This window comes from Rosa rugosa, chromosome 1 (assembly GCF_958449725.1).
Source record: "Rosa rugosa chromosome 1, drRosRugo1.1, whole genome shotgun sequence".
Classification (NCBI taxonomy): domain Eukaryota; kingdom Viridiplantae; phylum Streptophyta; class Magnoliopsida; order Rosales; family Rosaceae; genus Rosa; species Rosa rugosa.
The window spans coordinates 22193288-22207792 of record NC_084820.1 but is presented as its reverse complement, the minus strand read 5'-3'; the positions used below and the strand labels follow the sequence as shown (position 1 = coordinate 22207792).

The 14505-nt window shown below is 40.3% G+C and overlaps 1 protein-coding gene across 1 annotated transcript in view; it reads right to left on the bottom strand.

Annotated features, from left to right (window-relative positions):
- Positions 1 to 14076, bottom strand: part of LOC133724583 (ABC transporter G family member 1-like) — a 15447-nt gene extending 1371 nt beyond the window's left edge. Inside the window, exons 1-6 of the mRNA XM_062151343.1 lie at positions 13723 to 14076; positions 13235 to 13314; positions 821 to 1285; positions 666 to 752; positions 397 to 522; positions 77 to 268 (exon numbers count right to left, since the gene is read on the bottom strand). Coding sequence (XP_062007327.1) covers positions 77 to 268; positions 397 to 522; positions 666 to 752; positions 821 to 1285; positions 13235 to 13314; positions 13723 to 14041 — 1269 coding nt within the window. The 5' untranslated portion in view covers positions 14042 to 14076. The remainder of the gene's footprint in view (positions 1 to 76; positions 269 to 396; positions 523 to 665; positions 753 to 820; positions 1286 to 13234; positions 13315 to 13722) is intronic.
- Positions 14077 to 14505: the final 429 nt, after the last annotated feature.

Genomic DNA, 14505 nt, shown 5'->3' with positions numbered 1-14505 from the left:
AAGGAATTAGATTATATATTGGCTAATGTGGCTTACTAGACAAATATGTCACTGATATCTTCAGCAAATTAATTACCTGTATTGAGCCAAAATTGGAGCCAATGTGATGAAAAATAGTCCCTACACATAAGCACAAGGAAATGTAAATTGCAAGACGAAGCCAGTAGTAGCCTAGATCGCGATACATGTTCACAAATGATCTCCTTGTCAGAACTAGGCATTGAGTTATGAAGTTGGCCTGGCTTCCCTTCTCTAGAGCTCCACCTTTCTACCAACCAGTAAAACATAGAAAGGTAAGCATTAACCTTTTCCCTCCATAAGAATGTGCATTACATCATGCATCATAACACGGAAACTGAATGTGGATCATTCCAAATTGTAAGCATAACAACTAACCTGTTGGCAAATCTCAGTTACATTGTGCTGAACTTGCTTTAAAGTACTTGAAGACTTGTATGATCCTATGAGAATATTAATTGCCTCCTCGGTGCTTGTTTTTCCATCAAGCCCTTGTTCAATGTCCTAATTTCAATACTCAAGTTAACTTTTTGCTGTTGAAGTTTCCACAAATTTATACAGTACGTACGTAATGATCGAGCATTGTTTTCTAGCAAAAACATGAGCGGTGATTTTAAAAAAGAAGAGATGGTTATGAGAAGACTTACAACATCAAAGTCCTTGTTGATAGTCCTAAGGTAGTGATCTGATGGGTTTCTCAGCGTTGGACACGGGAAGCCATTCGAAGCAAAAAACTGCACATGACAAGTACTATTGTTTAAGTACTTATTAGAAGTTAACTTTATGTTAATGAAAGTAATACCTGTTCTGCCTGTGAAGCAGGGCCAAAATAGACTGTTCTACCAGAGGAGAGAAGGCAAAGATTTTGGAAAAGCTCAAAAACTTCACCGCTTGGTTGATGAATTGATGTAATAACTGTCGTTCCATCGCGGTGAGCCAGTTTAATAATGCGGTTCATGACATGGTAAGATGCTGCACTGTCTAGTCCACTAGTAGGCTCATCAAGGAATAGAAGCTTTGGACGAGTTAAGATTTCAATGCAGATGCTGACTCTTCTCTTTTGCCCACCACTGAGGCCTTTTTTACTCCAACCTCCAATTCTTGTGTTCATGGAGTCTTGCAAACCCATCTCCCTTATTGTTGTCTCAGCTCTTTCCTTCTTTTCTGCTTTTGACATGGTGTTAGGTAGTTGGAGCTGTGCCGAGTAATACACAACTTCCCTTACTGTTAATGTTGTCATTAGTGTGTCATCTTGAGTCACATATGCCTGTATAGTCAGAAGTGATACATCAGATTTCTTGACTTTTTAAGAAAGGAAGAGGCTCTCTTGTGTGTAATGAGGAAGTAAAAACCGAGTTTCAAACGGTCTCAGCCTGACCACTAGTCATTTAAAATAAAATGAAAACATTTCTTGCTACAATTTCATTAGGTTGTGATAAAACTTGATGAATGAAATTAACACTCTAAAATTTGCAATCCACACTCATTTTTTTCTCTGTTAGAATGAAACTTACATTCCCAATTTTTGTCTTTACAAGAAGACAAAAATTAAGATACTAAAAAAGAAACATGGAGTGTGGATTGTAAAATAGAGAGAGTGAATTTCACTCTCCTAAAACTTAATGGATTAAAAATAAAAAGAATTAAGTATGTAACCATATTTGGCCAAAAAAAAAAAAGGTGCGTAACCAATTTTCTTGCCACACATGCTCCTTAACGAAAATGAGAGGGGGAGGGCCGGGGGAAAGAGGTTGTGGCCTTGTGGGCAGTTCCTATCTGCATACATCTTCATTCAATATTTGTCTTTGAATTAATCCTATTTACTATAATACCCTTCAATTATTAAAACATACCCAAGTTAAAAGGACAAAATTGGAAGATTCATCCAATGTTGGAAAAGTAAGGCTGTAAGACTATATATATATCAACAAGGTAAAATATAACAAAAAAAATTTGTATTGTATGTTGAGGAACATAAATATGCTCAATATAATTCAAGTTTCACTCATTTTTTGGTTTGCTCGACTCATGTTCGTTAAAGCCGAGCTTCAGCTCCATATTTAAATCGTTAGAAAATCAATCTAAGATTGAATATGTCAAAATTCGGCTCATAAAGCCATAAAGCTCTAAACATCTCGTGAGTCTTTCGGAACTAATTAATTCAATTATGTTCAAATAAAAAAACACCGTCTAAAAAATTGTTTGCTAAAGTTTAGCTGACAAAATAGTTGAATATTTAATTATATTTAAAATATTAATAACGTAACTAAATAAAGGGTGCTTGACCAAAACCACCAAAATTGGCCAAAATTATCCCGCTTACCCCAACAACAGATTTTTGTTCCTACTTACACAATTTAATATCAAATGACCATTTTGCCCTCAACACAATTAAAGAATTACAATTGCCAATCCCTCTCTCCTCCTCCTTCAGATCCAGTTTCTCTCTCTCCTCAATCTGCACAAACCGGCTCTCTCTCTCTCATCACTGTCAAGTCTCCGGCGAGGTATACCCGTGTTTTCCGGCGAGGGTCCCTTTATATTCTGTCTTCCTCCTCCTCTTCCGAGCCCAACTTCGAAAATGGATCCTCCAGGTTCCTCCCGGCCACATCGCCTTCACAAGTACCCGGTCGGAGCTACCTCGTCCCCGCGCCATCTCTCTCTCCTCCGCGCCGCGCCGATCTACACTATCTCTCTCTCCTCTCTGTCTCCTCCGCGCTGTGCCGATCTGCACTATCTCTCTCTCCTCTCGGCCAAGAGCTTTGTCTCAACATGTATGTTTTTGTTTTCTTAATTTGGCGACATCAACAGGTATGAGAAGAGTTATATGCACCGAGACGTGGTTGCTCATATTGCTGCGTCGGCTGCTGAATTTGTCATCACTGGAAGTGTTGATGGTAAATTATTTTATGGCCTGAAATTGCTATATAGGTCTGCCACTTGTGCATGTCGTCTGCTACTTTTGCATTGGTTGAGTAGTATTTTACAGTAATTGGCTGTTTGCGAAACTTTGGTTTGGATTGCCTTACTGAAGTTCTTTTTTTTTTTTTTGACAAAGGAGAATTCAATAAAACCAACAACACCTAATACAAACTGAAGGAGAAAGTACAAAGAACTACTGTACAAAAAAGAAAAACTAAGTAACAGCAGGAAGAGCATCATAAAGGAGGATATGAGACAAGGAAGAAGGAGGCAGATTCACCCAATCTGCCGGGCACTTCCCCCTGCGAGCTAGACAGGCAATATGGTCAGCTGCCTGGTTAGCCGTCCTGCTAGACCAAGTCCAGCTATAAGAAGGTTGAGCAACTGTTAAATCTCTAATGTGATCGATCAGGGGTACCACAACCCAATCTGACGAGGAAGAGGAATAATTAAGGAGATTAACAAGTTGAAGGGAGTCGGATTCAAACAAAACACGTGCAGCCCGAAGCCTTTTGGCAAGATGAACACTCAGACAAATTGCCATTGCTTCAGCATACAACGGAGTAGGAGCTGTAATGGATAAATGACTTCCACCAATCACAGCTCCATTACAATCCCGAGCTATTGCCGCCATACCAACAGCAGTGGATGACCAGGAGGCATCCGAATTAATCTTGATATGGTGTGGGGGAGGACGAGACCATTTAGGCTTAGGTGGAGGCCGAGGTCGAAGGGTCGAGTTCAATGGAGGGTGAGTCCCAGGAGAGACCACACGAAGGTACTCCAGTGAAGCGTCGTAAGCCATAGTAGCCACCATTAGAGGATCTGGAGTAAGATGATTGAAGACACAATGACATCTATGCTTCCACATTTGCCAAAGCAAGAAACTCAAGTGGGTGAGGACCTCTTTCTGATGCAGCCTATGAACTGAAGGAGGGAAAGATAAATTCTGAAACCATCTGTCAAAAGTGGTAAGCTGTTGAAGTTGAGGCCTGTAACCAATAGTATGACAAAACCAAACTCTTCTTGACCAAGGGCAAGCAAATAGAACATGTTCAATAGTCTCAGGACAAGAGTTACAAAGAGGACAGAGTGGATCAGAGGCCAACTTACGACGAAACAGATTGACCTTGGTAGCCAAGGCATTGGAAAGAGCTCTCCAAAGAAAATTCTTGATCTTGGGAAGGGTTTGGAGAGACCACACACGTTTCCAGACCATCGGATTAGGAGTATGAGAGGTATGAGCATGAGGCACAGCAGAGGGAGAGGAATGAACCCGGGCTGCGTAGTAGCCGGACTTCACAGTGTAACAACCAGATGTATGCAAGGGCCAAACTAATTTGTCAGGAATAGATGGATTAATCAAAGGGATTGCCAAGATTGCCTGCCTTTGGAGAGAAGAAAGATCGACATCTATTGGAGATAGGTTCCATGAAAGAGAGGACCAGTCTATCAATGAAGACACAGAAATAGAGAGATCAGCCTGAGCAGAGGGTAACAGAGCCGAGCTCGGTAAACGTGGGATCCAATTTGCCTGCCAAACCGGGATATCTTGACCATTACCAACCCTCCAAAGAGTATTCATCTTGAGCAGGTCCCGACCATGCAATAAGCTAGCCCATAACCAAGACGGAGAAGAACCAAGTCTTGCATCCATGAAGGAACCTGAAGGGAAATACCGATGTTTCAACAGAGTAACCCAAAAAGCAGTAGGATTGGTAAGAATCCTCCATCCCTGCTTTGCCAGTAATGCTTGATTAAAACCTTCCAGATCCCGAAACCCCATTCCACCTTGAGACTTAGGTAATCTTAGAGTATCCCAGCTTTTCCAGTGAATACCATTGGAATTCTGTTTACCCCACCAAAATCTTGCAATTTCTGAATTAATCTGAGTACAAAGAGTCTTCGGGAATCGAAAACAATGCATGGGATAAGCAGGAACAGCAACTGCAACAGACTTAATCAAAATCTCCTTGCCAGCCTGAGTAAGAATGTGTTGCTTCCAACCCTGAAGCTTTCGAGAGACAGAGTCACGAATATAGGCCAAAGCAGCACATTTTGAGCGTCCCCAAACTGTAGGGAGGCCTAAGTATTTCCCCGGATTAGTGACAGAGCCAACTCCTAGAAGAGTAGTTATAAAGGTACTCAAGATAGCAGGGCAGTTTGGACTGAAAAATAATGAAGACTTGGAATAACTAATTTGCTGCCCAGAAGCCACCCCATAAGACCGGAGAAGAAATAACAAGTTGTAAGCATTTGGGATTGAGGCCTCCAGAAAAAACAATGAATCATCAGCAAATAGTAGATGGCTAATCTGCGGACCATTGGGAGTTATAGAAATTGGAGTCAGCCACCGAAGGGAGCAGGCTTTGCGAACCATAACAGATAGGACATCACTAACAAATAAAAACAAGTAAGGAGAGATGGGATCTCCTTGACGAAGGCCTCTTGTAGGTTGGAAAAAAGGGGATGGTTTACCATTAAGAAGCACAGAAAGAGAAACTGATTTAACACAGTTCATGACCAACAGTACCCAGTGAGGGTGAAAACCAAGTTTGAGCATAACAGCTTCCAAGAAGTCCCACTCCACTGAATCATAAGCTTTATTAACATCTAACTTCAAACCGAAAGCTCCAACACCAACTTGTCGAAGAAGCTTTAGATGGTGAAACATCTCATGAGCTACTATGACATTATCCTGGATCTGTCGACCTGTCACAAAAGCTTATTGATTTTCAGAGATGATATCCGGCATGAAAGGTTTCAGGCGGTTAGCTAGAACCTTTGAAAACACCTTATAGGAAAAATTGCATAATCCAATAGGGCGAAACTGATGAGCGTGCTCCGGATGGGGAACTTTTGGGATAAGAGCTATATGGGTTTGGTTAAGCTCAGATAAGACCACACCAGTCATGAAAAAAGAAGAGGTAGCTTCAAAGATCAGAGAATGGACGATTTCTAAAGTCGACGGATTTTCCTCTTTTACGAGAAGGTTTTATTGAAAACGTGAGAAAACATCAGGAAAGCAATAAATATTTTTTGGTTGAGTTTTTTCTCGGTATTTTTGATTAATTTTGTGTTCCTCTAGCTCCCGAAAAAGACATCATATGGACTGGAATACTAACTACTGCTGAAACATGGAAGAATTGAAATCTTAGATGACAAAATTATCAAAGATTGGGATTCCTTGGAGATTTCAATGCTCCCAATTGAAAGATGGCCCTCTTAACTTCTTCAAGACTAACCTCAGCAAGCAACACCCTATTCATATCCGCTGTAACCACACAATCCACCAACTACAGAATATCCCCCCAATCTCGATGTCCCGAGGACTTAAAGAGAGATTGATAGTAATGTTGAAGAACATCCGCCACCTTAGCCGCTGATTCCTTCCAGATACCATCGCCATTACGAAGACGGAGAATACGATTCCTCTGATGTCGTTGGGTAGCAGTTAGATGAAAAAACTTGGAGTTATTGTCCCCCAACTTCAACCAAGAAACACGAGACCTTTGATGCCAGAATTTTTCTTCTAGTAACCAAAGATCCTCAATCTTCAGTGTGATGGTACGAATTTGGGAAAAAGCATCCACAGCCGAGCTGTTATGAAGCGAATTGAGTTGAGTAAGCAGGGCTTCCACCTGCTTGAATGAGTTGGGAAAAGTCTGCTTACTCCAGAGTAATAAGGACTTCTTGCAAGATTTCAGATTTGCAATCCAGGTTGGTAATGCAATAGACCGAGACGCATTAAGCCAAGCTTTAGCAATAACCTGTTCACAAGATTCTGTAGTAGTCCAAATATGTTCAAAACGGAACAGTTTAGGATAAGTAACCTCCCTCGGGTTTGAATCAAAAAGAAGAGGCCTGTGATCGGATCCAATAAGAGGAAGGTTGAAAACCTGAGAATGAGGTAAAGCCAAACACCATTCAGAATTAGCCAGACAACGGTCCAATCTCTCCTTCAAATCAATCTGACCATTTCGAGTTCTATACCAAGTGTGGAAAGGCCCCTGAGAGTGAACATCCAACAGAGCCATTTGATATAGAAAGTTGCGAAACAACTTCATACGCCAAAGAGGGGGAGAACACCCACCCCATTTTTCATTGGGATACAAAATATCATTAAAATCACCAAGACAGAGCCAAGGAATGGACTGAAATGAGAAATAACGATACATATAACACCAAAAGGATTTTTTTTTATTTTCTTCCGGCACACCGTACACCCAAGATATTTTACATCGGAAATCTTCATTGACAAAGTACACCTCAGTGTCAATAAAATTGGGACTAAAATCTACAATTGACACTTGAACAGAAGATTTCCACAAAAGAGCAAGACCACCCGTACTAGTATACACAGGATTTACTACATAGTAGTTTTCAAACTTAAGCTGATGTTGCCAAAATGAGATCATCTGCTCCTTCTGGTGTGTCTCCATTAGGAAGATAATCTCCGGATCGTACTTTCTCCACAATCTCCGAAGAGATTTAGTTGTCAAGGAAGACCCTAATCCTTGACAATTCCAGGAGACAATCCTCATTCAGCACCCGTAGCTGCCTCTGGCCAGCTACCAATGCCACTGCCTCCATCCACAGATTGAATAGAAGAAGAAATCAGAGTATCCGATAATGGAGGCAACACAGTTGAACCAGACACACCAACAGAGAAGGTGGAAATAGTTGCAGCTACTGTGCTAACAGAAGCAGGAGCACTGTCGGTCCCCAAATTAAGTCCAGCAGGAAAGATAGAACTAGAACATGTTAGTACCTGAACCTTCCGAGGGCGACCCCTACGACCAGAACCCTTTGAAGGGGCAGAAGACTGAATGGGATCACCAACTGAACAAACATCTGGATCAATGGAAACCAAAGGAGCAGGAGATTGATTCATAACAGAAATAGCCATTGCAGAGGGAGAAACTGAGGCAAAGGATGTACCCACCGGAGTTGATAATTGAGGTGTAGTCTCACGAATGGTAGGGAGCTGGGAGACAAGAACCTTCTTAGGACGTCCCCGTCGGCCAGTTCCTTTAGGTCTACCTCGCCTTGGAACCATTGGAACCATTGGAACATCAATATCCGGAATCAAAGTCTTGTGCCTCTTGAGATGCCTCGTATTTTCCTGCAGAGCCTCCTGTAACCTCTTCCGCACCTGTAAATGTTGAAATTGATTTGCCAGAAGAGCCAAGGAACCCATGGGTGGAATTGGGGAAGGCAGGGACAAAGGTAAACCAGAGAGGACATCTGGTAGAAGAGGAAGAAAAGGAGGAGGCGGGTCAATTGTGGGGATATGAGTTGGATAAGGATGGAATAGACGTGAGTGAGTAAGAAAAGGGTCTAGATAAGGATGGGCTAAAGGATCAGGGATTGGGTCAAATGGGTTTGAGGTTAAGATTGTAGGATCAAGTAGGATTTCATGATGGGCCAAAAAGGTTTGGAGACCGACCGGGTCATGGTGAAGACCCAACAAAGGAAAGTGGTCCAAACCTAAAGATGCAATGGGCTGTATGGGAAGTGTATCCAAAGTGGCGTCAAGTTGGCCACGAGGTGGCTCTGCCATATCAGCCAAGGATAGAGATATCGCCATCTGCATATCGTCCACGTCAGGGGAAATCAACAGAGATGGTGACACTGATGGTGACGTGGAAGTCCAAATATCCACCTTTGCCTTACCCTTATTGGTAGATTTGGTGTTGGAGGGGCCCTCCCCTGATGACGTGGCGGCAGGAGATGGATTAGGTGGACGCCAGAAGCCTTGGCTTGGATGAGCCAGAATTAGGGTTCTAGGCATCTGCAAGGGAGTGCTTGAAGGATGACTTGGCCCAGCAGCATGAACCGACTGAGAGGCCCACGGCGTAGAACAGTAGGTTCCATTTTGTTGGTAGCGCCGCTCAACATACCTACTACGACGATTCTCAAAACTTTGAGGCGGGAAATGATCCCAATTTTGTTGATTATCCGGAGGAAGACGACGAGGAGTTGGAACCGACATCCAAGGACCCAGCTTTTCTGCAGAAGGGTGGCGACGGAAAGTACAAGTGTTGATGACATGACCCAACCTACCACAACGATAACAGAAAGCTGAAAGCCTTTCATAACGAAATTCAGCCCAAGTTGCTTCAGTAGGGGAGTGATTAAACCAGAAGCCTGGGGGCAGAGGAGCCCGAGAATCCACCTGAACTCGAATATGCAAAAACCCTGGATTTCCAACAGGAGATTGAGGATCATTAACTGTCAACACAGTCCCAAACTGAGCACCAAGCAAGTGAGCAACCTCGTCTGTCAGATGACCACGTTGAAGGCCATGGACTTGCACCCAAAAAGTAACCAAATGCAATGGAATATCCTCAAGTCGGCTCATTAGAGGCCAAGGGTGGATAGACATGGTAGAACCCATAACCGACCATGGACCTTGTTCAAGTAACTGATCCGCAGCAGCCTCCGAGGGGGCCATGATAGAGAATATAGACTTACCACCTATCATATCAATCCGAAACCGACCAATTTCAGTCCAAGCCGCGATAAGATTACGAATCAAAGACGGAGCATGAAGCGTGCGATCCGAAATAACTGCACCCACCAAGTGAACATCTCGAAACTGATCTGGGGCCGGGGGAGGGAGTTGGATAAAGAGTTCTTCCTCAGGGATCTCTTCAGTAGGAAGGAGGACTGGATGCAGGGGGATAGAAGTAGAGGCAGTAGTGGGCGAGGAGGAAGGAGGGGATAGAACAGAGGTAGGAGAGTGGGGTGGGGAGGTAACCATGTTAGGGCTATGGTGATGAAACCGCTTGGCATAGAAACGTCCTGCATGAGGAGGCTTTAAAAAAGCCATGCAATCCGACAGAGAAAGCCACGCGTAAGGAAGAAACTGAGGAAATTAATAAGGGTTTACGGCAGGGAAAGCAAGGAGTAACAGGTGGTTAGATTACAGATGGTAGAAGGAAGGGGGGTTATGCATGTTAACCAGCTATTGCTTTGATTGAACAGGGGTGTGTTCAAAATGAAACGGTTGGAAGCCAAGTAATCAACAAATGATTACAAAGTTGAAGAGGGAATTACAAGGGAAAAGAGAACCAACAAGGGATTGTAAAACTGAAAACAAGGGAGAAAACCAACACGGGATTGTAAAACTGTTATCAAAAGATAACAGACTGAAAGGATTAGGAAAAAAAGCAAAAACAGGTGAGCACTAGCTACAGTGCAGAAGCTCTATCTAAGAGCAAGCAGCTCCCAAAAAAGAGAGAGAATTCGAGATGAAACATAAACTGCCTTACTGAAGTTCTATTAGGACAAGTATCAAACATTCAGGAAAAGTTTCCAAGTAATATTATGGGACTCATGTAGGAAACGTGGCCTTCTATAAGGTGATTTGTCATTAGTGGTTTGATGTCATTAAGCTGGGCTAAGGTGGTGCGTATACACGGATCTATATTTAATTGGGATTTAATTTGGTTACATCATGATGAACTATTTTCTGGCCTTTATAATATTGAATGTAGGGAAAATTTCTCAAACAGTACACCAAGTAAATGCCACTAATAATTCTTATACATAAAGTTCCAAACCAAACATTTCGGTACACGAAATCTGAAACTCGACCCACTATCAGTACACGACGTCAATTTTTGACACCAAAATGTCCATTATGCCCTTAGTTTTTTTTTTTAATAATTTTTTTTTCTGTTTTTTTTTCTATTATTTTTTTTCCTTCTTTTTTTCTGTTATTTTTTTTCCTTCGTTTTTTCTGTTATTTTTTTTTCTATTATTTTTTTCCTTCGTTTTTTCTGTTATTTTTTTTCCTTCGTTTTTATCTCTTTCTTCATCCTTCTTCCGGGCTCACTCCCTCGCTTCCAACGCCGCCCTTGCCCTCCAATTGGTGAGATTTATGGTTCTACAGCTTATATTTGTAACTCAGCCAATATTTAGTCATGTGAAAAGAAAGAAAGAGATAAAAACGAAGGAAAAAAAAAACAAAGGAAGAAAAAAAAATAACAGAAAAAATTAAGGAAAAAAAATAATAGAAAAAATAACAGAAAAAATGAAGGAAAAAAAATAATAGAAAAAAATAACAGAAAAAACGAAGGAAAAAAAAAACAGAAAAAAAGAAGGAAAAAAAATAATAGAAAAAATGAAGGAAAAAAAATAACAGAAAAAACGAAGGAAAAAAAATAATAGAAAAAAATAACAGAAAAAACGAAGGAAAAAAAAATATTTATTAAAAAAAAAAGAACTGAGGGCATAATGGACATTTTGGTGTCAAAAATTGATGTCGTGTGCTGATAGTGGGTCGAGTTTCAGATTTCGTGTACCGAAATGTTTGGTTTGGAACTTTATGTATAAGAATTATTAGTGGCCTTTACTTGGTGTACTGTTTGTGAAATTTTCCCTTGAATGTAATATTGGATGGATCAAATTGGTAATTGCTATCAGTTAAATGGTCAAAATCTTTTTTGCTTTGGGTAAAGTGTGGGTGGAAGTCCAAGAAGGAAAGAAAAAAAGGAAAAAAAAAAGTGTATATTGGGGGGCAATAGACGTTTTGAATTTATGTAAACTCCTCTTTTTTTATTTTAGGGTAAATTCCTCCTATGGTACCTGAGGTATTGCTACTTGGACAGTTTGATACCCGATGTATTAAAGGGGACAGTTTGGTACCTGAAGTTAGACTTTGTTTGACACTTTAGTACTTCTGTTAATTTTTCTGTTAAATGTAAGGATAAAATTGACATTTAGAATATATGTATAAAAACATAATAAAAAAACATGAGTTTGTGGGTTGATTGCCGTTCTTCATAATTTTATAGGTATGAATTAATGTTTATGAGTTATGTTGAAGGTGAAATATTTGAATTTTATGTTAAAAAAATATAATAATCAGATATTTTTTTTGTACTATTCTCTATGAATCCACTGATTTTCCTCCAAAACTTAGATTTTTCCTCCTCTTCATAAACACAATGCGATGATATTATTTGGTATTATTTTAGGTCTTCATACCTATAAAATTATGAAGAAAATCAACCCACAAACTCATGTTTTTTTATTATGTTTTTATACATATATTCTAAATGTCAATTTTATCCTTACATTTAACAAACAAATTAACAGAAGTACCAAAGTGTCAAACGGAGTCTAACTTCAAGTACCAAATTGTCCCCTTTAATACATCAGGTATCAAACTGTCCAAGTAGCAATACCTCAGGTACCATAGGAGGAATTTACCCTTTATTTTAATCAAAGTTTTATTTGTCTAATTTTAGTAAGAGTAGTTTCCATTTCGGTGATCCAAACGTTTATTGGGGGGCAATAGACGTCTATTGGGGGGCAATACATGGCTAATAGACGTCTATTGGGGGGCAATAAACTATTGGGGCGATAGACGTCTATTGAGAGGCAATAGACATCTATTGGAGAGCAATAGACTCTATTACCCCTCTATTGGAGGGCAATAGATGTCTATTGGGGCAGTAAATCTTTCCGGTGGGTGGCGGCCGGTGACCGGAATCCGGCTACCAGTGACCGGATTCCGGCGAAAGTTGGCCGGACTCCGGCGACCGGTGACCGGATTCCGACGGCCGGTGACTGGCTTCGGCAAAGTCTCATATGGTTTCTCTCTCTTCCATTCTCTCTCTCTCTCTCTAAGTAACAAAGGGTAAGGGTAAAATGGTATTAAAAAAAAATGTTAATGAGGTATTAGGGAATACCTCCTTAGAGTGTTTTGGGTAAGAGAGAATTAAAAAAAACTTAATGGGGTAAGTGGGAAAAAAATCTCTAGAAATGGGGTAAATGGACAAAAACCCTTAAATAAAATATATTTTTCCTTTTAGGTACGATTAAATACAATTTTGGGCATGTAATACTAATTAATAAATAATAATGTATTTTTCTATAGTTATTGTCTAATTTTTTGATATCTTAAACAAATTTAAGATTGAGTCAACTAACTAGAGTCTAAATTGAGTTTGATAGTGTTTCACAATTGAGCTGAGCTGAGCTGAGTCGCGTGAGCTTAAAAAAAACTCAATCAAGTCCACAATTGATCTCAAGCTTGAAAAAAAATAACAATTCACACTTGAGCCAAGCATGAGCTTGTTAAAAGTTATATATGCTAGTTTGATGACTTGATCGCCTTGGCTAGGCTCATTTATACCTTTTATTATCCAAGACAAATATACCTTAATTAATATATGCACATGTGGATATCTGTGTGTGAAAGTGAGGGATGGCCAAATAATGAAAGAAGAATAAGAAGAGAGAGATAGAGAAAGAGAGAGGAACCCCTCAATTTCCCTACCGAGGTTCCGTAGGCAAGTGTTTCTTTCCGGCCATTGATTAGGATCTTCCCTCTGTGCTGTGTGCTTGAACTTAGCCTTCCTGCATTGATTTGAAGTATGTTTTTGTTAATGAAATGGATCTGAACAAAACACTAGATATACACAAATTTATCATTTATGGGCAATTCTTTCCTCTAAACTGCGCCATTCCTATACCTGACCCATTACTGTACCATACTAGTTGATCATAAAACCATTACTTCTCTTAATTAATTAACTAATACCATTGTCCTAAGGTCGGAGATTGTTTCACATTATCTATAGCTAGAACCACTAAAAGTGTTTTATAGTGCTTTCTGAATAAGTACGTAGCACGTACATAAAGATGCTTCCTTAGGATATGATGTGGGAAAGTTTATGAAGAAGCTTAATATATGTATATTCGTCAATTCACAAGGATTGAGCAATATACCAATTAAGAAGACGTACAAAAGAAACTAATATGTACCTGCTAAAGCATCCAAAAGGGTTGATTTGCCACAGCCAGAAGGACCCATAATAGCCAAAACCTCACCAGGTTGAGCAAACCCGGTAAGCTTCTGCAAAATCATTCGCTGCTCCCCTTTCCGATCTGCTACTCCAACCCACAAGTCCTCCCATGTCAAAGAAATACCATTCTTTCTTGATGCAATTTCAATATCAGTAGTACCACTGCTTTTAACGTAAGCACATTCAGCTTCTAGTAACTTTTCAACCGCAGAAGCATAAGCAGTACTAGTAGTAGCAGTGCTTTTGAATCCAATGCTAAATGGGAAAATCCTTTCCATGCTAGAACATGATAAGGATAAGCCATTCTCTGCAGAATCACGAGCAGCATTCGACTTGATCTTGGTGTCTTCCACAGGTGATAGTAATACTCTCGAGGGGCTTGGACTTGGTGCCCATCTTGGAAAGTTAGCTGGAGAAGAAGACTCCATGGAAATGGCTTTCTGAGTTTCTTGGGTGAAGGGTAAAAGCTGCAGTGTGTTATCAATGCGCTATATATTCTACGTACTCACCAAACTATATTTATAGCTTTTCAAGTGTTTTTTCATCAAATTTCGTTCTTTCCAATCATTCTTTGATTTTTTTTTTTTTTTGAACCAAATCAATCATTTCATTCAACTCAAGCCAGAATGGCACGGATACATACCTTCCCTTACCATATCTAAGACAAGTTTTGGACGTGGTATGGTAGCACCACCCATTAGACAACCAGTGCTCACTTATTCAAAAACGAGCCTAATAACTA